The sequence below is a fragment of the Ambystoma mexicanum genome, chromosome 11 (genome assembly GCF_040938575.1).
Source record: "Ambystoma mexicanum isolate Mex_15411 chromosome 11, UKY_AmexF1_1, whole genome shotgun sequence".
In the NCBI taxonomy this organism is placed as follows: domain Eukaryota; kingdom Metazoa; phylum Chordata; class Amphibia; order Caudata; family Ambystomatidae; genus Ambystoma; species Ambystoma mexicanum.
In genome coordinates this window covers 885,932,171-885,957,609 of record NC_090934.1, presented here as the reverse complement: position 1 = coordinate 885,957,609, position 25,439 = coordinate 885,932,171, and the positions used below count along the sequence as shown (strand labels likewise).

At 40.5% G+C, this 25,439-nt stretch overlaps 1 protein-coding gene across 2 annotated transcripts in view; it reads right to left on the bottom strand.

Annotated features, from left to right (window-relative positions):
• MOB2 (MOB kinase activator 2) overlaps positions 1–25,439 on the bottom strand; it is a 644,864-nt gene that overhangs the window by 612,387 nt on the left and 7,038 nt on the right. The window contains exon 1 of one of the 2 annotated variants that reach the window (XM_069623963.1): positions 1,498–1,518. The exons of the other annotated variant lie outside the window; for it this stretch is intronic. Within the exon in view, the coding sequence (XP_069480064.1) occupies positions 1,498–1,502 (5 nt within the window). The 5' untranslated portion in view covers positions 1,503–1,518. Of the gene's footprint in view, positions 1–1,497; positions 1,519–25,439 lie in introns of those variants that run through there. 2 annotated transcript variants of the gene reach the window in all.

Genomic DNA, 25,439 nt, shown 5'->3' with positions numbered 1-25,439 from the left:
AAAATATACATATAACCGGTTCAAGGTAAAATGCAGGGGGTTCACAAAAAATAATCTACAGTAATCAAGGTTTTAAAGATGATATATTTACCATCACATATTTTGCATAATCTTTCAAGATCGCTCATGCAGGCTCGCTTTAAAAATCTGTCTTTTGGGTGTAGGCATGTTCTCTAGAGTGGCCCTTAGACAATTCACCCCTTTCAGTGGTTGGTATGCTCTTTACCCAGTATTCCCCTCGTGGCAGCTAAGGGATTTAATGACTTATATGACAAGGGACACACTAGGATATTTTTTTGGTTGGAGATTTAAAGAGGTGAAAGGCCAGTTGAGTGAGCGATATACGTTAGTGTGCGTTTTTGACCCATTGGCTACTGTATTGTTCATTTAGGCTTAGTTTATAGTCAGAATGTTGAATGGGATGTGTTCAGAATACTAATGGAACATGCTGACTAAATTAGTTTGTTACAAATGTTGTTTATTTCAGCCCGGTTGTTAGATTTTGTGTATTGGTTGTTTACAAATGCATAAAGGTGGCAAAAACCCAGGCTGCATTTTGCAGCCCCTAAGAAGTATCCATACTGTTGTGTGGGTCAGCGGTGAATGTTTGTTGCAGGAGAGGACCAGTGACAATGAGGACCAATGACAATGTAGAGACTACCTACGAAATGTATACACACAAACAAAGTTCTGTCATCAGTTTCTTCTCTTCTTTGTCAAAGTAAAATATAGGGTAATCTGACAGTGTTCTGGAAATGTACAAAACGGAGGCACATCGAGATGAAGTAATTCTCTGAAGATTACACAGTTTTGTTTATGTGGGGATGCCAAAATCAGAACTCCTAAAGTGGGAACCTTAGCACACTGCCTCGCCCATTCATTTTTGAAAAACAAGGAGCACAAACTATGACCCTGACTAACCACATAGACTTAAAATCACTATGTTCGCTGTGTTTTTCCAAATAATTTGTATACATCTTTTAAATATGTCAACAGAAGCCACCATATTGGTTCACCTGAAGAATGAGGAACAAAAACACAATGCAACGTAGTGACCTCTGCCAAATTGTCTACTATTCAAAAATAGGCTCTGTCCCTTTTTGGTCTCGGGCATATTTATCAGCAGAATAACATATCAAGTCTATGTTATCCAGAAACACTATTTTGATGCAATTTGAACATTCTCATTTTTTTTGACATTATGCAGGAGACATCATATTTTAAAATAAAGAGGCAACGTTCTGCTATAACCAGGATTCTTAAGACCGCTTTTTCAACTCAACTGCTTTCATGTCAATGATTTGCAAATCCAAAACACCATGGAAATCCTCGTTTATGAAGAAAAACAATATGCTGCCCATGTGGTCAAAGTCCCTTCTGTGAAGTTTAGTAATCTATGGGGTCACTAAATTAATGCAAAGTCCTTTGTTTAGGAGTACTAGTAATGTTAAAAGGGTATGTTAGCACCTGGTCTGCATCATTCTTTGCCTCCCTTACCTCATTTCCCTCCTTTGTGCTTTCCTTTCTTCCACAGCAGGTTACCATTATTTCCATGTCTTTTTACTCTCCTCTTTTCGACCTTAGTTTCTTGTCTTGTCGCACTTCATTCTCTCCATTCACCAGCCCAACATCAAAGCTACATCTAACAGGGAAGTGACGTTTTAAGAGGTGGTGAATATCTAGTGCAAACGTACTTCCAGGTTTGGTGCATCACAGCCTTTTTCCAGATCAGTAATCTTCCTACCATCTGAAATGTGGATAGTTGTAATTTAACAATCGCTACACATCAATGTGTGTTTGATTTGTGATATGATAGCTTGAAAAGTACTCATGCGCCTGATCTTGCCCAATAAGTTATAATTGATCTTATTTTTTTCTTAGTGTCAATTCTATAAAAAAAAGCAACTTAGTTGTACAAAACCTCATTTAATACAGAAAAACAGTCCTGTTAAACAATCCATTTTTTTATATACATCTTTTGTACAGCCACATTCCTCTTTTATACAGTCAACACATTCTTCAACCTTTTCTATTTCAGTTCTTCCTGAGGGATGTTGTACACATGATATAACAAACAAAACCATAATTCATTTAGATAAAAATATTGCCATTAAATGCGCGTTTTATAGGAATCAAAATGCCAAATCACCACGAATAACAGAGCAATGGGAAGAAAAAATAAAACATAATATTGAAAAAATAGAATGACATTACAGTTTCTCAAAAATCACCCTCATGGTTACTATGCTTGATTAGCTGTTTCGTCATTTTATACACTCCATACATAACAATTATCTTTTAGTACACTTGTACTTGTAAATTCTTTCATGCTCCTAAAAATCGTATTACATATTAGTGTTCCCTGTAACCAGCCCCTAGATTAGCTTAAACAAATGATTTAAAATCACCAGTGCAGCACCTAGTTCCACCACCTGATGACAATAGGGTGTTGCATGTGAGAATGCTAACCAACACCTGTTCGTTACTATGCACCATTAGCGATGAACAAAACCAATAAACTATACCTTAATCAAATCCTTGCCTTAATAAATCTTGAATTGGTCATATTTAATAATAGAACAAATCATAGCAATTAGTGCCATAACCTCATATTCAACCAGATAAGGCTTTAAACTTATAACAACTCGACACTTAGTACAATATGCACGTTGGCGCTGAGCATTTAATTATCTCCTAATCTTCAGGGCCGTCACTGCCTGTAAACCACAATCAAAAATCTGTGATTTAACACTGAAGTACTAAAAGTCAAACTAAATTAGGAAGCGCTCTATCTAATACACATACTCAAGTATAGCACAATCTGTAGAGTGTGATTATGCCTGGTCTTTTTCTGTTGGCTTCCAATTTTCAAGAAAGCTACATGGTGCAAGGCCGGCATTTTGGATTGCAGCACTTTAAGTAGTCCCTGTGACGTCAGAAGCAACTTCCTTCATCATAAACATCACACCCGTTGGTTTACTTCGGACCAGGCCCGCGTCATTGTCCATATACTCTTTAAATATACTTTAAGTTCCCATAAGTTAATACTGCTGCATCCTTATTATAAAAACTAACCAATATGCCAATTGTTAGCAAATATTAAATTTAATCACAGTTACCATTAATCTCATGATACTAACGCTAAGGAGCGCAACTATCAATAATCCAACATAGTGTCATCCTAGTTTATAACTTCTTAAATCGTACTCACTCAAATCAAAAACACTCATTGTCTATCATGACGAACTACAGACTGTAATAATATCTTAGACCCACAATCTATTCGAAACCAAAATTGCATAAGCATCATTATCTTGATCAAGCCAATACAATTGATCACAAATGTATATTAAAATCCCAAATGTGCATATAAATCATGCTCAACAGCAGCCCAGTACGGCCAGTTAGGTTACGGTTGGACTCCGCTTAGCCTAAGACACGTTCCCAGAACAACCCACAACGTCCTGGGAGGATAGCTCCGGGGCAGCGCGCTCGCCTTGGAAGCAAGACGACGCGGAGCACCACAGGTTCAATCCCCGGGTCCACGCTTAGAAACCTCTGGGTATTAAGCGCGTTATAAATAACCTATCATATAACCATTGCAGCAATTCAGAGAGGCAGATAAAAAAAACTGCACTATTAGCACACCTTCTGTGGACCAGGTCAAACTGTATATTTAACTATGCCGGAGTTACTGTGCATGAACAAATTAAGTGACGGCAATAAAAAGGCCTAGCAAATAGCAAAACAGTATACTAAACTAGTTACCATATACAAGTAAGGGAGGTTTGAAACAGAAAAAAAAGATACAAAACAATGTACAAAATATGTTCACATGTCCCCAAAAAGGAGAGAGTATGGACATGTTTTGAAGGTAAGCTAGACAGCGGGGAGTTGTTTGACTGGAACACCACTGCCAGTGTGCAGCAGAGTGAGGCCTTCACGGATATTTTGCACTTAGAAGCAGAGGTGGAGCACACCTATATAAAAAAAAGAGCATGAAGGCTCATGCTGCCAAAGTGATACACTAAAGAATGAAAATCACGAGATTTGAAACTGATAAAACCAGGAGCTGAACATAACCTCAGTGGTACTCAAGACAAAAAAGAAATAAAAAATAAAACACAGGAGGTAAAATATGGATCAGTACAAACAAAAATAGTATTAAAAATGATTAGTTCAGCTGCTGAGGTTTCTTCCAAGAGCACATGTGGCGTGTGTGACAGTGTGACTGTCAAATACTCCTTTCATTGTACATTAGGTGGTCCTCCGGCTCAGGGACCCAGGGTGCGGTACCCTCAGCAGGCCTTAGGAATTCCTGCAGCAGATTAGAGGGAAGACGACTAGGCTAATGGGAGAAAGAACACGGTTGATTACAGCTGCAAGACCGAATGGGAAGGGAGGGAGTTCTGTTCATTCCACCTTCAGCGGGATCTGTGGGTTGGCAACCAAGCAACACCGTGTTTCTCCACCCGTTCAAACGTGATCACCCTGGACCATGCTTAAATAGAGGTGATCCCAAGGTGTGTGGTTTGTGTTCCTGGTGGAAGTGCCCAATTCAGAGGTAGCCGCAGCCATATTTCTTCACCTCTGCAATGCCCACACTAATCCAGTTGTTCCAGAGATTAGATTATACAGATCAGCCCATGTCCATTTTCTGTGCCAGCACTATACAGCTTTTGTGCGAATCAAATAAGACAGGGATGTTAGTGGTGTGTCTGTGTGCGTTTGTCTAGAAGATTTTGGCTAAGCCACCCAGTGGCATCCCTCCCTAGCAGGCGAATGAGTAACACGCACCTTGACCGGGAGCAGGGGGGGAAAGAGTTGCTTTTGGAACACAAAGTGTGGACCTTAGCTAGGAGGGTGGGTTGCTCACGAAGTACACGCAGGCACTTTCAGCATATCCCATAAAATCATTGGACCCTTTTACTAAACTGGGCTAGCAGCTTGATCCACGACAGGACCACTGCCTTTGATGAATCATTCGTCTTTGACCAGCACAACAGTGTGGACACTTCCGTAGCAGAACAAAATACGGCATGGGTTTTTAAACCCTAAGCCGCCTCTAGGAAAATGATTAAAGATAGTTTACAGCTCGGAAGGAGGGGAATCAGCTAAGGGCCAGTCTAGGGAACCGGGCTATACTTTAAGAAGTAGTTAATGAAATGGGACAGACTAAAAAACTTGAGTGAAGGCAAGGCAGTGGAGGAAGCCATTCCGTGATATTGAATAATCTGAAAGCTGAACCTCTCTAGCAAAATACAGAAGGGCAAGGATCGTTACATAAGGTTCCCAGTAAAGAGGTAGAAGAAGCACAGAGCTTGCTGGTGACTTTCTAACGGAAACTAGCAGAAACCAGCATATGACGAGGAGGATTTCAAAAGCAAGTTGGGCGCTTCATAAACAATGGAAGAACACAGCGCAAGAAGAGTAGAAGTAACACACAAGTCTGCTGGAAAGCTATATTCAAGACGCTGGTGGAGACCGGCTCAAAAGAGGAATGGAAAGCCCAGGCTTTGTTAAAGGCTATGTTCAGGATGCTAGCAGAGACTAGCCTATGAAGAAAGATTGGACACTTTCTGGGGGCTTTATCCCAGACCTCGGTGGAGAACAGCATGGAAAGAAGAACAAGAACCACAAGGCTGAGACAGGATTCAAAGGGATTGCTGGGGGTTGTGGTTCAACCAAGAAAGAAGGAGAGACAAGGAGCCTGCTGGGGGGAAGAATAGTAGCCAATGGTTGGCTAACGCCTTGCCAAATTTCAAGTGATGCATTGTGTAGACCATGACTTGGATTCCAAAAAATAGATTAAAATTCAATCTGCTGAACATAGAAGTCAGTGTCTACAACACATATTCATATCGCTCTAGCAGGTGTGGAATTAGGAGCCATTCGATTATGCAGTCTCCTTACTATCAAACATAAGTGACATGGCCAAATCCTGCTTCAACTAGGGATAAACATTTTAAGTTACAGGCTACCAGCTAGCCATAAAAAAGTCACTTGTCCCCCTACCCCCATTTCTGCGAATGCAGACAGCACACCATTTCTTAGTCAACAAGAGTCAATGATCACTAACCAACGTCTAGTGATGAGTGCACCTTTTGAGGGCTGCATCCACCCTCTTAAAAACACTCCCATTTGCTGAAACTGTTTTCCATTAAGAGCACTGAATAATTGATGGAGACCCAGGGAATCAACAGCAGGATTAGGAATGTCAGTTCATATGAAACGGGAGCACAGCTGCAGGAACCACCAACAAATTCAGTCTTTCCCACTAATCTGTATTCCCTGCATCCCCTCTCTCCATGCCCTTCCCAAGTATACCCATACTGCCCTATCCCTTAACTGAATCAATATTATTGCATCATATTACTATAGCCCCCGTGTTGTACAGTGCTCAGTTGATTCCCAGCTAAGTTTGTGATATTTATAACCCTGTACACACATACCATATCTTTGCACATTGTGCGGCAAGCAGTATTGCATTTTAGAAAATGTTTCCAGAAACCTAAAGCCAACTAGGATTGCACTTCTTGGAATTTAAGGAGCATTTCATGTTTAGAAAACGTACTGTTTATTTCTACCCTGCTTGGTTGCAATCTTTTAGCCAAACTTGTTTAGCGTGGAACATTGACTAGACAATAAATCCAAAAATAGATGTTAAAAATTTGATTGGCAATACCCGAGAGAAGGAGAACTTTACTACTGCAGCAAGAACTCAATTGACTTTCTCTCGGCTTTATGGTATCTATAATCTGCTAGGGTTGCTGGTGTATGAACAGTTTCACAAGCTACACAAATATTGCAGTAAACGCATACCAATCACTGTCCAAGTGACAGGCGCGTTCAAGGTGGAATATATTTCTCCTCATGAACTATATTAGGACTAAATTAGTAACAAGGTGTATGCTAGATAACGAAAGGGGGCCAGGCATGCTTGCACATTGTACTACCTCAAATAATAACTAAATTATTGAGGATCGAAAAAAGGTTACAGTTAATATAGAATAGAAAAGAGCTGTGGTGGAAGAATTATGTTATTGATTCAAAAGGAGAAAACTGAAGGATACTTCTTGGCTTCTCTCCACTTTACAATCCTCTTAAAAGAGAAGTTCCTGATGTGCAGTATTCAGAAATTGGTATGATAACACATCTTTACCCTCTAACTATAGTCCTGTGTCTCTCTTAACCTACCTGTTTAAAATCCTGGAACAGGTCTACACTCGGGACCTTTATCTCAACCTCAACTCTCTCCATCCACGTTCCCAATCTATATTGACCCTTCCATTTTACGGAAACATTGCTTCTTTCGGTCTCTAATTCTTTGCTTTCCACTAGGCATGCTAAACTCTCTTCTATTCCTAACGATCTTTTAAAGTACTGTGATCGACAGTATTACTTTCAACTCTACACTCTTTTCTTTTGGCTCTGCTCGATCTTGGTTTAAGTCCATCTCCCTGATCGCTGCGTTTCCATTTCTTAGGATGTTTTGAATAATTTTAAGCTAGATCAGATGACATTTTCTCATCAATTTAACTGTTTCCTTATGTGATGTAATAACTCAGTTTGTGAAAGGTTCTTTGAACCACAGCACAATATATAGATCAAGTCACCTAGCAAAAGAACATAAGAGGAAACAACAAACATCCATCAGTAAGCTAGAAGCGCTACCACACAACCTTGCAGGCTGGTGGGAACTTTCTTTACCTAATGGACTATAAAAATTATTAGCCACCTTTCCTTATACTTCAGCATTAACCAGGAAATGCACATTTTAAGTATCTCTAAGTAAACAACATGTTAAAAATAATGTGGTTTACTTAAAGATACTTGAAATGTGCATGTCCTGGTTAATGCTGAAGTAAAAGGAAAAGCGGCTAATAATTTTTATAGTCCATTAGGTAAAGAAATTTCCCACCAGCATGCAAGATTGTGTGGTAGCGCTTCTAACTTACTGATGGATGTTTGTTATTTCCCCTTATATTCTTTTGCTAGGCGATTTGATTGGGCTATGTTGAGAGAATATGTATTGCAGGACTAGAAAGTCGGTATTCAATTACATTTTCTAGATGCGATAATATGCGAGAGGACGAGCAATGATCAAGGTATTGCATGGACTAAATTATTGGGGAACTTGGATAATATGAGGCGCAAGTCTTTTCTGACCCAGCTACCTCTAACACTGCCCTAATTTTCTCGGACACATTACTGGAAACTGGATGCATAGCTATTAACGGCATGTAAGATACAGAGTCTGCTGGTAATTTAAATTTTAATAATGGTCTGTTCCATAGTACTTATATTTTGGTCCCAATGAAATGCTGAGATTGCATAAATGACTGACGTTTTTGATTCTGGAGCTAGTTACCATTGCCCGCTAGCTTGGATCTGGGGCCGCCAGAAGGACAGCAGTCAAGGTCCCATTTATCCCTTACCTCTGGGAATAAGAACAAACAGGAGGGCTTTGTCCTGGAGGGCAGACAAGGAAACTCACTCGCTGGAGAAAGTGGTGAAGCTGAATAAAGATGAGCTTTTGACCTGCCCAAGCCTGAACACCTCACTGTCACAGATGGTACGTGTTTTTACCTCCTTTATTATAAAGTGTGGAGAAAGGTTTATTATAAAGAAACATGCTCCATCAAAGGGAAAGGCCAAAATCAGGTCCGGGCTCCCAGCTAGCTACAAAGAAAAAAATAAGTTCTCCTGGGCTTGGAAGGCCAAAGACCCAGATATTGCCATTATCAGACAGCACCGTACAGACTACAATGGAGAACACGAAAACGGGATATTGCTTGAGGTAACCACTGTATGCAGCTGCCACTTCCCATCATATTAAGAACTTTTGGAGCATAATTTCCATGAACTGTTCTGGGCTAAATTTCGGCTGTACCCAAGTCCCTGTTATGGAGTAAGATTGAGTTGAATACTTTAGTAATCTTGACAGTATGGATGCGAAGGCGGTTAAAGTAAACTATTGCTTCAGCGCCTTCCCTAACTGCATGAAAGTAGAACAGTTTACAGTGATGGAGCTCAAACTAATGATTGGACGGCAGAAATGTAACCAAAAACCTTAGGTTCAACAAGGTCCCAAACTATATTTCGCTCATGTATCGAGCTGTGGGCACACTTACCCACGCAGGTATTCAATGCCCTTCTGTATCAACACCACCCCTGCAAGCTGGAAAACTGCTACTATTGTACCCATCTATAAGAAGAGACTCAAATCGTTACCACCCTACCACTCGATCACTCTTTTGAAGGTCAAAGATGTTTTCAGGCATTATAATGGAAAGGCTGTCTTGGTAAATGTTCTCTCGGATACCCAGTTAACCTTTAAGCCTGGGATGGGAACCATCAACCAATGTTTAAAACGGTATCCGTTACGCTCCAAGTATGTTTTTCTCACTGGAGCCCCAGTCTACGTGGCATTTATGGACCTTAGTTCTGCTTTTGACTACGTTAAGAGGGATCTCCTGTGGAGAACTTTGGATGACATGGGAGGACTTGGAGTACTAGAAGCCTTGCATTCTGATCCCACGGTCTGTGTGAGAACTGAACAGTACTATTAATGTGGAGTAAGGGGCTCAGCAGGGGGGTGTACTTCAACCTCTCCTTTTTAATCTTTAAATTAATAATGTATCCTTTTTATAAAGCCTCAATGTCGATCTACCACAGTGTGATGGCAGTAAGCTGCCTTTTCCAAGTTACGCCAAAGAAACAACATTGCTAGCCAGAAACCCCAAGACCCTTCAAAGCCTCGTAGAGGGGTATGCTAAGTTTATGATTTATAGGGGACGGAATGTAATTGCAAAAAAATGATATGTAATGGCCTTTTAATCAAACAATTGTGTGATCTGTTGATGTTACTGGATGGCCGAAAATGTAATGTCTTTGAGTAACTTGGCATAACATGTGGAAGCCAGATAAACTGCAAGGACGCCATGATAATTAGAAAGTAAAAAAAAATGAAACCTGCTTCAGGTAGCATTTTTAGAGTTGCAAAATCAAGGCAACAATTCTCTGTACCATGCTAGTCGTATATGGGGTAAGAGCGTGGCAACAGGAGCTTATTGCAGTGAATTATGGGTGTTGGCAAGCTAAACTTTCTACAAGCTGAAGAGAATTATTTTCTCTCCCATCTTTTGGGAGTGCCGTCATCTGCGGCATCATTTATTACACCTCTCAACCAGGAGATACCCACATTTTGGATAAGCTGAAGCTCAAGCCCATTCTATTTTGGTTTTCACTGCAGACGAGCCAAGAGGAAAACCCCAAAAAAGCTCTGATAAAAACCATAACAAAACTGAATGGCTATTTTATATAATAAAAAATAAAAAGCTCTTGCGACAGTAGGCTTGGAATGTGGTTTTGCAAATCCACCCTGTATTACTTCTTGGTCTGTGAAAGAATAATAAGTAGTCTTCTGACCCTCTGGAATACCAGAAGGAGGACACGACTCATGCAAATTGTTCTGTAAGACAGTAGCTCCCTCTCTCGTCACCTACTGGGAGGGATATATATCTTGATTGTGTGACCAATTACTACCACAGTTCACTTCTGTCTCATGCCACACTAAACACCTTGCAGCTGAAGACTCAGCTGCCATTGGTCCAGCACAAAGTATGCAAATGATAGTCATGTTCTTGTGAAAATGGTTTAAACCCTGGCACATGTTGCTCTTTTCTGACCACTGTATAGTGATTTGCAAAGACATTACCTCCTAACCTTACTCAGGGGATTTGGTCTAAATCATTGGAAACCCGCCCTCATGTTGCTACTAGGCCCTTTTTATGCCACAAGTCTTTTAAACTAGCATTTTACCTTCAGTGATTATAGAAAAGAAGAACTCGACTGTCCACTCTGATGATATTTACCAATTGAAAATCTAGGATATGCATTTTATGTCTTAAGCTGTATATGACCCGGGTTTTATGTACACATTCAATGTTTTATAGATTGCTGTTGCAAATACGAAATAAAATTTAAGTTCACGACAACTTGGATAAGATCATGTTTAATTACAAACCCGTGGGGAATGGGAATTGGGTGAAAAACATACTTTTGCATTACTTTTAATCCCGCTGAATGATTTGCTATCTCTTGGAACTTAACTAGAATATATGCTAAAGCATGCGATCATGCTTTTGTTACTGTTCATTTTTCTCAGAAACTAAAGAAGCAACCTAAAAATTATCAAAAAGGACAATTGAGATGACGGTTTTAGACACATTTTCTGGTATATAAGAAACATTCAAGATATCTTTACATGTTCTACGGGACGCCTTCTTCCTATTAAGGAGCATATGCTCAAAGTCCCCCTTGTTCCAGCAATTCAGAACAGAAGAAAATATGTCTGTGGGCTATTAGATGTTTAACCATGCACAAATGTTTACCATGGTTGGAGTATCTTCTAGATAAATGGGAATAACATGTTTAATTAAAATTGCTAATTAAACATTTATGAAAAGCACAAATGATTGGTCTATCATGTTGAGAATATAAGCAACAAAAGACTGATTTAGAAGTTTTGAAAGAGGAAGACGACTTGCAAAGTCAAACCTGTGTAAATCCAATTCAGGATTCTAAATGAGCCATGGATTTTAAGAAGATGTTTTTATCAGGGGGCTATATAGGGGTGATTTGTTCCTGGATCTTAAACATGGAAATGCTTGGGATTGAAAGAAACTAGAAATATTAGTAGCAATTCATAACCTTAAAATGATCCCAAGCCCCTGTTCCACATGGACAATCTAATGTAGTCCTTAAAGCCCAACTTAAATTAGAGGCAGATATCTTGCATATTCTTTTTGGTAAAGTGTTTGAGACTGGGATACTTTCTTCATCCTGGAAGAAAAAAACGCTACTCCGATTTCTTTATTTTTTTAAATGTCCTCGAATTGACCCGAGAAACTTTAGATTTACAGCCCTTCCGCATAGATCTAGAAAAGGTTTCTTTTCTCTTGGAGCATCTTTTTGACCAACTACCAATTGGATTTTTAATAGGGCATGGATAATGGGGAATGCAGGTTTATTCAGAACGCTTTTAATGACCAGGCTCTTAATGTCTCAATTAGCCATTTATGTGGTCTATTTAGATTTCACAGTAGCGTACAACAAAGGAAAAGGTTATGGTGCAAATTGAAACAATGGGGAATCCGGCAGGGTTTATTGAAATTGTTGATATTACATTCTAATATCAAAATAAGGGTTAAGGCTACACAAGGGGGATTGTTCTTCACTGATAAAACTAGTGCACTAGTGCACTGAAGCAGGATTGTGTTTGAGTTTCCTACCCGTTTAATCTCTGCATAACAGGCTAAGTGAAGACATTATCAAATGCGAATAGATTTGCCCCCAAATATGGCATTTCAAAAATGAACTGATTGGCTTATGATGATTATCTAGCCATTTTATATCACACCCCTGCGGATTTACAAAGGAGAATGAATGAAATTTGGAACCATGCAAGTAAAAAACAATTACAAGTAAACGCAGGAAAATCTGTGGGGGTGAGATTTACAGGGGCATGGACGGCATAGATTTTAATTCTATACTAAACAGTGCCCCATTAGTAGAATAATAGTTTCAATTCTAGCTCAGAATTGAAGATTCAAAATAAAATGACACTGAGCATCTGGTCTCGGATTATTAAAATGAAAAAAAATGACAAGAGTGATTATGGGGACTTCTCAAAATGTCCTTCAATACGGTTGTACAAACCATTAAAGTTCCAATTATGCTATGTTCCCAGTCACCTGCAAAATGGCTAAATCACGAGGCATGTAATGTTTGGCTATGGTTTTTAGATGAGAAACTGCTTTCCCGTTCAGTTGGTTACAGTGAAGTTTTGCCTTACCGCCATGTACAATGGAGCTATGCTGAAAAGAAGGTCTTTATATGTCGAAAATGAAATACGACAAAGTAACGGTCCATTCATCATGATGAAAGATGCTGTAGGGTAAGGGGAACTAAAGATGACCAATAGTTTTAAATTGACTGAAGACTGCATGCAAGAGATCGTGTGAAATAACTAGGAGGGTGACAAAATTCAGGTTGCAGCTACGAGCCGGCCATAAAATGTACTTGCCACCTCTATTCTTTATATACATACACAACACACCATTTCTTACTCGCCATTATGCAATGGCTAGTAGCGAGTGAACATTTTGCACCCTGTAATTAGTATAATTATAATCAATCAGATATGGCAATGTTTACAACAGAACTATGGGAAAAGGTGCTAATCTGTGAATAGACCACTATTATGATCATCTGAAGAAAAGCATTTAGAAGAACACAAAAGACTTCTAAAATTACAATTAATACAACCATATATTTGAAAGATTACTTAATAAACGCTGGGCAAAACTGCATATGCTAGTTTGACTTCAACAATGAGCTAGAGAGTATACAGGGTATAGATCAAGCTCAGCAAATATAGTGTTTCTTTCAGGATATAGAAGGTATTGAAACGTGTATATTCATACATACCAAAATGATCCTTTCCATTTCGGAGCCACTAGGGGAGTCCTGGTTTTAACTTTGCATTGTGGAACTTGTAGTCCTGGGTTTAATGGGGCTATCTAGGACTACAAGCTCCAGAATGCAAAGTTAAAACCAGGTTGCAATGGTGGCAGAGGTAACAGACGATAAATACGTTAAAAATAAAGCAAATTAAATTGCAGTTAGGCAATATGCATTAACTAAAATTTGACAATGCCACTACTACGTCCTTGATCATTTCCATTAAGGCTTCCTCTTTCCAGCAGAATTTTTAGCTATAGCACCGATTCCATTTAACTTTTCTGCTGGTTGTTTGCCTGTGGATGCGTTTGAGCATTCACTTTGAGGACTGAACTGGAAAACGCTGACCAACTGAGGTTAGCGTTCAAGGACAAAGGCACCAGTATGGTGGATACAACCAGCTTAAACTGGAATGGACAGTGGGACAGCTCATAAGATACCAGAAGTAGTCATGGGGACGGAGGTCACATGCCCCTCTGCGGGAATCGGCAGCTGAGAATTCGCCATGATCAGAAATTAACACTAGAGAAGGACTATGCGGGGGATGAACGAGTTCATCGTTTTGGTAGGAGACTTGATAAGTAGGCCAGGAGGCCTAGTGATCTATTCCCAAACATCCTCAAGTTTTGATTCGGTCAGGTGACCAGTGATCTATCAAGGGGAAGGAGTCTGTATGATGGGTTGGGTTTCAGCAGGCAGTTCCTGTTGGTTGTAGTTTGTTTTCCTTGGCTTGCAGGACAATGGATAAATATGCCTGTTTGTCATCACCCTAAATTGATGAGCAAGCCTGATTTATCGGATACTGGCGTCTCCCAAGTGGAACAGATAATGTTGGCATGTATACATATTGAATGCTTTTATTTGATTCATTTAAGGAGATTATCATTTTAAGAATGGTTGTGCATAAGGACACTATGTTGGATTATATATTTTGGTCTAGACTGATTTTAGGGAACCAAATCCCAATGTATCTTTTGTATTTATTGAAGATAACTTGAACTTTCTACCTAGGTATTTTATATGCAGTTTCATTTATTTTTATTAAATGGTCAATAAGGAGGAGATGTGTACGATTTGAAATAAACCAGATCAGAGAGTAGGGGAAGACACACCAGTGCCCAGGACAAACCCCAGCTGATCTATGTCCTATGTTCATCCGGTGGCAGTCAACTGCTTGGATACTTGCCATCAACTGCCAAGAAACGTTCCCAATTACTAGGGATTGTGTTAAAGTAGGCAGTAGTCAAAAAAGCACCAGGGCCACATGTACAAAAGTCAGTCTTTATTGTACTAGTTACACAATGCAGGAGAAGGAAAGGTCCCAGGAGTTTAGTAGTAAGGGAAACATCCAACATCACACCCTCTCGCCAAGCCAGCCACTCACAATTGTCACATATAGAACATTCAGCGGCTCACTCCTTCAGGATTCCACACATATAACAGTCTTTGCATCATGCTATTGCAAAGGGAGAGGAGAGCACTAGGAAGCATATCAGAACAAATTTTCTCGCCCCCTTACGGAAACATCAGAAAAATAGTAACACTGAAAGGAGACTCAATAGGGAGGTACAAACAGATAAGTAGAACACAAACCTTCAAGCGAACACACCGATCCCTCAAGAAGAAACCAAAAGGCCCTGCTTCAACATAAAAGAGTGCACAGTAAACCCATCATACATTCACTTGGGAGAAGTGACGACACCACTACCAACAAAAGTGCAACACATCCCAAGACTGAAACCAAAAGACCTTCTCATGAATTAAACCTTAGTGTAGTGTGCACCTCACAAGACTGCAGCATTAAAAAATCCAAATACCTTGGTATGGGTGTAGGAGATTGACACACGGGTGGCATGCTTTTGGCTATAGACTTATTTGATCAAATTTAAAAACAGGAAAAACCCTACCTGTCCCTATTTCTAAGAGGGGTTTCCATGCCTCAAAAAAACTAAGGATTCCGCCAGAAGGTCTGTCAAAACCAAATAGTCCACTCTTGTGTCAAAGCCCATTTCATTCCCTTACATTCTAAATTAACCAACGAAATAGGGGCGATTTATCTGGTCCAGGAGAATGACTCCCTTCTTCTGGATGACAGCCCAAAGTTCACTTCTGGGTGGGGTAAATGAAATATTAATCTCAGAAAGGTACAAATAAAAGTTTTTAAAACGTGCCTTGGATTGGGGCTTCATCAAGACATAAAAATAAAGTCTTGTGTCTTCACTGTGTTAGAGGGGCATGACTGCCTCCCCCTAACTTTCTTCAGTTGCTCAATGGTTTTCCCAGTAACCATTTAAGTGGCTTCCCTTCCCTGGCCACACTGCCAAGAGAATGTTCACCAATACCAGACAGAGTGTCTCCCTTTCCATGGTTTCCCATAAACTCTTCACACGGCCAAGAGAATGTCTCCCTTCTCTTGGCTTCTCTCACGAGATTCATAACTCCCTTCCACGGTCTCTTACAGCTTCTCACATTGTCAAGAGAATTACTACCTCCTCTTGGCCTTTCACAGTGTGCGCAAACACAGGGCGAAGGAGTACCTTCCCCTGGTTCTTTTTAGCTTTGTGTCACAACCAACCAGGCTTACCACTTGGCCAGGTACTGCAACTATGAAGATGAACACCATGACAGGGTTAATGCTTTCCTTCCCCTTGCTTTCTCTTGGATTCACAGCCAACCTGGTCGCTTCTTTGGCAGGTACTGTGACAATGAAGATTGATCAACAATCTTTTCTTCTTAGGGGTACGAGTCCCAGTCTCACCTTTCTCAGATAGCTCTCCTTCATGGTAGACTTGGTTCACTCTCCTGCCAAGTACTACCATCTATTTCAATGGGCGTGAACGTCTCTCCACCACTGCGTTTCGGGGCTCAGACGCTGTACTCTGGGCTGCTCCCGCCCCTTTCTGCTGGCTACCACCTCCTCTGGTCTCCAGGGGCTTTCTGCCCACTTGCATACCTTGTTTCATTGTACGCTCCGGCTCCATTCCAGGACCTGCAGTCAGCCGCAGGACTCAGGGTGCTCCAGTGATCTTCGGTTTGTCTGCGGTGGCTCCACAGCACCAATCTTCACCCTGCTAGCGGTCTCGCTTTCTGGGCTTCAAGACCGCCATCAGCATTCGTCCTGCAGCCCGCCGCCCCTTCTTGTCACAGGGGACCGGCTCCAGTTCTTTTGGCTTCTTCCCCAGCGTCCCTGTCCTCTCTCCTTCCCTCATGCACACAGAACCAATTCTCTGGAACAAAGTCATTCTTCCCTTTTTATTTCATAGGTAGAGTTAGCTGTCCCAGATTGTCTGGTCTGCTCACTTTGGTTCCACAAGGTTTTCCTCAGTACTCTGCACCTGTTCCTCGTCACAGTACTGAATTGACTAGTCTCAGGAGTCAACAGAACTCTTGGTCTTAGTATTTTGTAATGGGACGCTACCTGGGTAGTCCCTACTCTTCCTCGTCCCAGTACTTTCCATGTTGGTAGTATGGAAAAACATATAAGAACTTTAGGAATGGGATTGGTGAGGAAGGTGGACTAGGGTAAGGTGGGCTATGGATATAGCATATTCTCCTCAGGTCTTCACTAATCCCATCGGGGGCTTCCCTCCCCATTAGATCCACCCGCTGAGTACCACCCCAGGGCACTATCAGGTAGCGGACCCACCTCCCTGGCCTTGTGGGAAGGGGCTCCTCCTAGGGGAGAAGTGACTGCATCTGGGGATTTGTCACACCTACCATACCCCACAAGCAAAATTAAGTAAAGAGCACTGTTGGTGGCACACTCAGGCAGACCAAAGGTCAAGGGCAATCTCACCCAATCAACCGAACAAGCAGACACCATCAGCAAACATTAGAGCACTCACTGCATAGTAACCTTAGCAGCAAACACAGCCAAAATGCACAACCAGTTACTTGGTACTAGTGCAAATCATCTGCAGCAGGGATATCTCAAAACATATCCAGGGATACAAATACAACACACAAGGCAAGATCATGCACAGATCCTGTGTGACCCAGAGGCAACTCCCTCAAGCCAGCAAACGAAATACAGTGCCCAGCGCCTGCACAATGAGCAAGGACAAGACAGAACATGGATATCATGATGTTCTAAGCATACACAACATGTTAGCAAGCAAACTTGTTCTTAAATGTAACACTGTAAGTAAGCTCCACAACATAGGCCATGGATCGGGCAAAGCAAAAGTTGCAGAAATAGGTCCCATAAACAAAACAACAACCCAAGAGACAGTAAGACGGTAACAAAGTTAAGTGTAGAGAACAAATCGGAGCAAGGTGCATAGTTTACTAACCCTCAGCAGACATCAGGTAGTGATCTGTGGTGAATGCATTACACAAGGTAAAACATTGCAATTTAAATAATCCTTACAAAGAGGCCTTGAGACAGATACCAACAGGTAAGCAAGCACCACGTCAGAACTAATACTGTGCCTGATCAACGTTAAAAGTGCTGCCAAGATAGGCTCTGATTGGAAATTGGGCAAATGGAGAAAAGCCGATGCAATTATCGTAGAAAGCCTGAAATGGGTGGATTCGTCTTAGTTGTAGCAAAAGGTTCTGAGCAGAATAGTACCTTTTAAAATCATGAGCAGGCTCCAAACCAGCATACTGAACTGGCAGTGGTAGGCACCCACTCTTGATTCTCTTAGCACTTTATGTAGTCTGTACTGTGCTATCAAAACAACTGTAGAATGCTTGTGCTTGGACACGGCTTGTAGTAGATGCACTCTGGAGTCATGCACTCAATACATTGAAGGTCCTGCTGCAGGTATTCACTGCTGTTCCAGGTGTCGTACAGTTTTGTTGTTATGTATTCCCATAGACTGGTGCAAAACAGGGGGTTCTGGGAGTCTATCGGCCTCAGTCGCGGGGGGGGTCTCAACCAGATTTTTAGCTCACTATCCCTTTCACAGGGAGAAATATCCACAACATATCCGTCTTTGTCCTGCCAAACGACAGTCAAGCACTGAAATGCTAGGCAATTCCCTTCTGAACAAGAGTACCATCAGCAACCCCAGACAAGTGTTTCAGCCTGGCGGGGCCTCATCAGTGAGGTGTAGCTTTGCCTCTCTAAGAACAGTGAGCAAGACAGGCGACTCCCTGGGACTCACAGAGTAACATTCTTTGGAGGTATAGGGGCTTGAGGGGTGAGCTCTAGCAGTTGTCAGTGACATTGACAACCAAGCGATGGATTTGGGTATCAAGCAGTAGTCAATGTGGTGCCTTCAGCCTCACAATAACATCTTCTGTGATTGCCTGGTTACAATGTAATTCTAAGGGGGGCGCTACCCCACTAATTTCACTTTTTTAGCCTAAATGCATTTACAGCGTGCCTTGCCTGGTCATCAGGAAGTTACCAACAAACGAGACAGAACACAGGAGGATACATTTATCAATCATGATTTAACAATCATAAGCAAGCACAAGGAGCGGTTATGCAGCTGCTCTCTCGGGAGGACTGCAAGCACAGGGTTGACTGAAGCAGTGGAAAGTTCAGTTAATCACCAAAGTTGAAGTAGGCCATTTTCAGGAAAACACCAAGAGCTGCACGTACAAAATGAAGTCTTTATTGTTGGCGTTACATGATGCAGGAGTAGGAGAGGACGCGAGCATGCAACAGTAGTAAAGGAAACAAGGGGACATCCTACAGCACACCTGCTCTCCAAGCCAGCCTCTCCCCATGTGTCACACATTGAACCCTCGTTGCATCATACATAGAAGAGCAAGCATACAGAAGAGCAAGCAAGGAAGATAGGAAAGGTTGTACACACATCACAACAGATTGCCATAAACAAACCAGATACTTCACCATTGCCAACTAGCCAGGTACTTCATATCACACTACAGCTCTCAAAGTTATGTGCACAGGAGATGAATAAAGCAGAAGGGGATCTGGACATGGGAGAATACAACGTCACTGCACTTTTCATGCCGTGCCTGCATGTCCTTCTGTTGCTGCCATGGAAGTATAAACTGGGAGACAGGTGGGAAAGTGCATTGATGTTACATTGCTACTTTCTATTGCTTCTCTTACTCTGCCTTTGTGTCTCCTCTGAAAGTGGAGAGAAAGCTGGACTGGGGAGGGACTGCAAGAGACAAATGATTCCATTGCTATTCCATTCTTGGCCCTGCTCTCAAGGCAGGCCAAGTTGGGCAGGAGCAATAGTGATGCCAAATATCTCTGCTAAGGTGGGGCCTTGCAGGCCATGAGGCCACAGTCTAGTGAGGTGTGGGGAAAGCCAGGGTCTCACTTTCCTGAAGGCATCAACTTTATATAGTCCACTGACCAAGTCCTTTTGTGAAGTGTGTGAAGGAGAGACAAGTTTATAAAGATTCCCAAGCTTGTCTGCTTGCCTGTCAGAGCACCACCTACTAGCAACGCATTATGAGCGGCAGTAGCAACTTCATGCAGAAAACTGGGTGGGAGAGTAGCTATGCGTCACCAGGATTTGTTATTTGTATTGCATCTTAAGATTGTGCCATTAGTAAAACCATGCTATATTTATCTTAATTTGTTTGGCCGCACCACCCCAAACTTGCCGACCATCCTAAAGTGCAGGGTGGTGCATTACTAAAAGGAAAATGTGTGTTACCTACTCACACTGGGGCGTGGCGCAAACAACTGAAAACTCTCCACTAAAGACTGGAAACCAACCGAGTCCCTAACACCTTTCTGTTCTATATTAATGTCAAATTAAAAAAACTAGTGTGCATGCAAATGTCTCTTCTATATTACTATTCCTACATCCCTTGACTGCCTTAGCAACACCCACTCTGGTGGCCCATAAGGTTTTGTAAACAAAACAAATAAAATCTGTTTGGGGGGGCCTCCAAGAATTGAGGTACATATCTTACTGCTTAAGTGAGCTCAAAGTGCTTCTACAAAACCTGTTAACTTCGAGGATAATTGCCTAAAGTAAACTGAGAACACGGAGCATTTCTTATGGAGTAAGATAGGCATTGTAGAGTGCGTTTGTTGGATTTCACATCTTGCTCATTGCCATGATAATTAGGGTGACTTTACAAAATGCCAATAACTGCATGCACACCAAAAGAACATTTTTCAACAGAGTAAAAGTGAATTCCAACAACTGCAACCATTTCTTAGGCCTTTAAAAATTATTCTAGAGAGTGCATTGTCAGTATTGAAGACATGCCGAGAATTACATCCGTTTAAACAGAAGCTTTCTACATGTAAACCTGCAAACGGCCTGATGTCACCTTCAAAGACATAAATGTAAATCATATAGGTTTTATTATTAGTTGATCAGTAGGAAACAATATGCAGAAAAATACACATTAAATTTGAAACTGTGTAACATGTCAAAAAAAATAAAAAGAAAGAAAAGAAAAGGTCCAGACTGTTGGGAGTATATTTGCATCCAGACTAATTCAGCAGGTCTCAGAATGTTTGAGTTACAAACAAAAAGTCTGGGATTTCATCAGCGGTGTGTTTCTGGATTCCAATCATAGAAGAAAAGTCATCTTGTGCATTATAAGAACCGTCATTAGCCTTTTAATGACAGTATTTTGCATTAGGTTCCCCTTTAACTAAAATAGTTAATGTAAAGTTTAATATAGGACTGAAGGGTGGTTCAAAGTTCCATTGTATTCTGTCATGCAGTTCCTCCCACTTTAAATAATGGTGTATTTTATTTAATTGTAAATTGGAAATGCCCAAGCATATATATATATATGGATGTAGATACCTCAGCCACATCACAAGATATGGGGCCACAGTCAGGCACCGATTAATCTTGTTTAAAATCGTTCAAACCCAGGCCTCAAAGCCCTGCCAGATGGCTGGCTAATGGACCTGGACCGCAAAGTCAACAGAGACCCCGTCACATCAAATTCAGGCCCCTCATAACATTTAGCTTACGTATGAGAACATTGTATGAGAAAAGCAACCAGCCTATACATGGACTCCCTCATGAAGGAGAAAGTATACCGATATATCAACAGTGACCTCTGTTGGCCAAAATGCATTTCTATACTCGCAAATGTAATACGAAAGTCACAAATGCTGGTAGCATTTTAACTCCAAAGTGTAATCATATAAAGGGCATAACTTTATACGTGAAGATTTTAGAAATGAGTCTAATTGCAAATCGGAGACTTAAAAAAAGCCTTTCACCCAACCTAAAATCCGCCTCAGGCACAATAAAAAAAATGAAGAAGATCAATAGGAAAACTAGTTCTGTGAAAACAAATTGCACAGAATTGTTCCTTATGATCTACAGAATATAACTATTCTTATTTTGTTGCACTCGCACATTCAGAGTTACACTTTCAAAAAGAAAAGCCTCATCATCAGTTTAGGAGTTAGTTTACCCTCCCCTTCTAGACCATGAGACTTTTGGAAGACGCACCTAGTCACAAGATGAGGGCAGGAGCCACAGATGTATTAAAAATAATTGCTGACACAGATAGATTAATTAGAATAATATTGAAGAATATTAGGTATACAAATGGAAGGAGATGGCTGTGGAGCTGAAACAATCTGGAAGTTGGAGAAAGTAACAGGAGTCCGTCCAGAGAGATCCGCCCATATTGGAAATTGGCTTCCAGGCAGCCATGTGAAAAGGTCATTGCAGAGGAAGTAGCTCCAGATTGAGGGTCTAAAATCCCCAAAATGAGAAGCCACATTTAATATACAAGTAGAGCCCTGAGATAATCCTAAATTATCTTTATAGAGTATAGATGGTAAAATTCAGGGACCTGGGAATCAAGGGGGATGCTAATGTGGCAAAGATACAGATGCAGTGTTAAATAGGACACCTGGTGTCTCCCCTTTAAATGGAGAACCAAATGAGATGTTATTTCCTTAAAGCATAAGCATTTCGTAATGAGAGGGGTAGTTCAAAACTGACATGATTTAGTGTGATGTACATGTTTACGCTCAGTAAAACAAAGCGCCATTAAGAATAGAACCCTTAGCTCATGCCCTCATAGAATTACACAGGCCATGGTAGCCTCATGAAACAATATAACCTAATGTGCTAGCATGCAAACTTTCTAGACGTTTGTGCAACAGAAATTACCACAAAGAGTTCGTCCAATTCACAGAAAATTGTGTAATGTTAAACCCCTGAAAGCTCTTATCCTGAAATGCACAGGCAGACTTGTGTGTAATATAAAAGGGCTAACATACTTTAAAAAGTTACCTTTTACTGGAGAAGATAACATCTCCAGCCCAAATGTGGTCATCTAAAGACAGATAACTGAGGATGTTGAAAGTTGAAAACACAGATTGACATTTACACATGTTAATTGAAAGCTGCGCACACATGTTCACTGAAAATTGCCTACAAATAGCTTATACAGTCACAACCTCACACTCATTCAGGGGAGCCAAGTAGAATGAATATGTACTGTTGAATGAATGAATATCACATGTTTATGGAAATTAATGCGTGTATAAATTGATATTATTAATATTCAAATAGGCTGGCAACAGTTTATTTTACTGACTAATTGTTTACGAGTATACAACATTGTAGTGATTCCCTTGGACTAAAGCTGGAAACAATCTTTGTTCAGATGGGCTTCATTCTTTAAATACATTTCAAGTTGAGAAATCACAGGATGTTTTTCTTACCCAGAAATGTGGTGTGTGACAGTATATTGGCGTGTCACCCTAATGTGAACTTATTATTTAAATGTAAAAAAAAAAAAAAACATACCTTCACAAAGTAAAGTGCCAGGCTACCCTAATCAATGTACTTGGGAGTAGAAGCTCGAAACAAGAAATGTGTTGCAGTTCAACTTCAAATTAGACATCTGTTTTGTTGCCAATCTCGCATATTCAACACTGCAAAGGCTTTTTGAAGTGGTTACCGAAAGGAAGAACTTGACATCTCGTAGCTGCCGCATATGCAACAGTAGTTTTGTTTCTTTAAAAACTGAGATGTCTTATGGCGGAGTTGTACCTTAGTTACTATCGTAGCCAATTAATACTGCAAATTTCAATAACATACACAGTCCGGTGAACACTCTGCAAGTCCCACGGATCACCAGATGCAAAGTCCCGTCATACATGTAGCATTACAGCAATGGCAACGTTAAATAATACCAAAAATATGCTAATTGCATACAGCACTAAACTGGGACATAAACAAGCATATGCTATAGTAGCTGCCAGCTCTTCACAAACATTGCTAGGCTGCCAACCAGAAACAAAACAAATCGTTGTAGGGAGCTGCTCCGCTTAAATAGAGAGGAGAGACATGCTTGCCAAACGATTGGACATCTCATACAATTTTTAGCAACCACCTTTACACAAACCTAGAAGGCAAGTGAGCATTACAAATATCCACAAAGACTTTTATTTGGCCAACAAGAAAAGCATAATAATATGTAGTAATGCCATAGAAAATTACAATTGGATTAGTAAATGTAAAAGCTGTGCATGTAGGAATCGCAATTTCTTTATTATAAAAGGCGTAGGTTTCATTGGCATACCCAAAACCATTTCAACTAAAAAATACATATATATATATATATATATATATATAATAACCACAGTTAATGAGATTGCAGTGGCAGACGTGCTCCTCACAGCAAGTGAGAGTGCTGGTCCCATTTTACCTTACAATCTCCACTTTTGCACGGTGAACATGAAGATGTGTTTTATTAGATTGCATGGAGGAAGAGGGGTAGTTCACTTACTATGAAGATGTCAATTGTTTAGTCAAGGGAAGTGATCTACTTGGTACCAGGCCTTTTCGTGCAAATACGACACCTTTTATCCTTCTATGCATACCGTTTAGGCACCAGTTGAGGGCAGAGCTCACTGAAAAGGGCAGTTGACTTGACAGAATCCAGGCTTTGATTGTTATCTTCATGGATGAAACTGCAGGCCATGAATGAGTGGTTCAGACATTTTTCTCTGAGCCTGTCAGAGCAAACAGCAGATGAGAAATGATTTTTTTCTGTTCAACTGCTGCTGCGTTTTGTGTCTGGAGTGGAGTATTTTGCATTCATATTTATAAAATATTAGGATTGTTGAAGTAATAAGAGGGAAAACGTAGATACAAATAGCAAACAAATTATGCTTTTCAGTTAATGCAAGCTTGCATTGCACAAAAGTATTTTTAAGCGTTCCTGTGTTGTGTGCATTTACCATAAAGATGCATCTAAGATTATGATTATACGACTGTAATTCTGGATGAAGATGACATGGTGGAAGATCTCCCTTTCCCACAGAGAAGCTGTTTTTTTCAGGGCAGCGAATTCCACCAAAAAAATCATCTTGCGGAAGTGGAAAAGTGAGTAAAGGTCAACGATTTCAGAATGGATGATCTAAACACAAGTGTCAAGATTTGAGAAGATAATCCTTTACAGAGACAAGAAAATGAATTTATTTGATCAAATCTGGAGCAGATTTTTAGATGTGTTATTATTGTCAAATTGTTGTTTCCTGACTGATTCTGGAATATTTCCTTTTTTATGGTTTTTGGTAACCTGATTGTGATTAACCTGGTTGTACATTTCAGTGTTTGTGATGTTTATCGAGTTATGTTGCATTGTTTATAAAATGTACATGTAAACAAACATTTTTAAAAAAGATGCATTTAAGTGGTGTGTTCAGCACATTCATGTGTGGGAGAACGAACATTTTCCAAAAATGTAATAATTTGTTTGAAGCCAAACATCTATGCTAGACAACGTTTGAAATTATGTTTTCTATTCATTTTTAAGTTAAACAATGCTCTGGTTGCATGCTATTTACACGCTTGCTGAGGGAAATGATTTTTACTCTTTCATTTTTTGTAAAATACTTCCACATTAAAACCCTACCTGGGGCACGGATTAGTATTCAATGTTCAGTTTAAATGTACTGTGACAAATCCAGAGTGGTCATCACTGCTTTAAATGGGGGAGCCCCTTTGCATTAGGTCAGGGGGGTG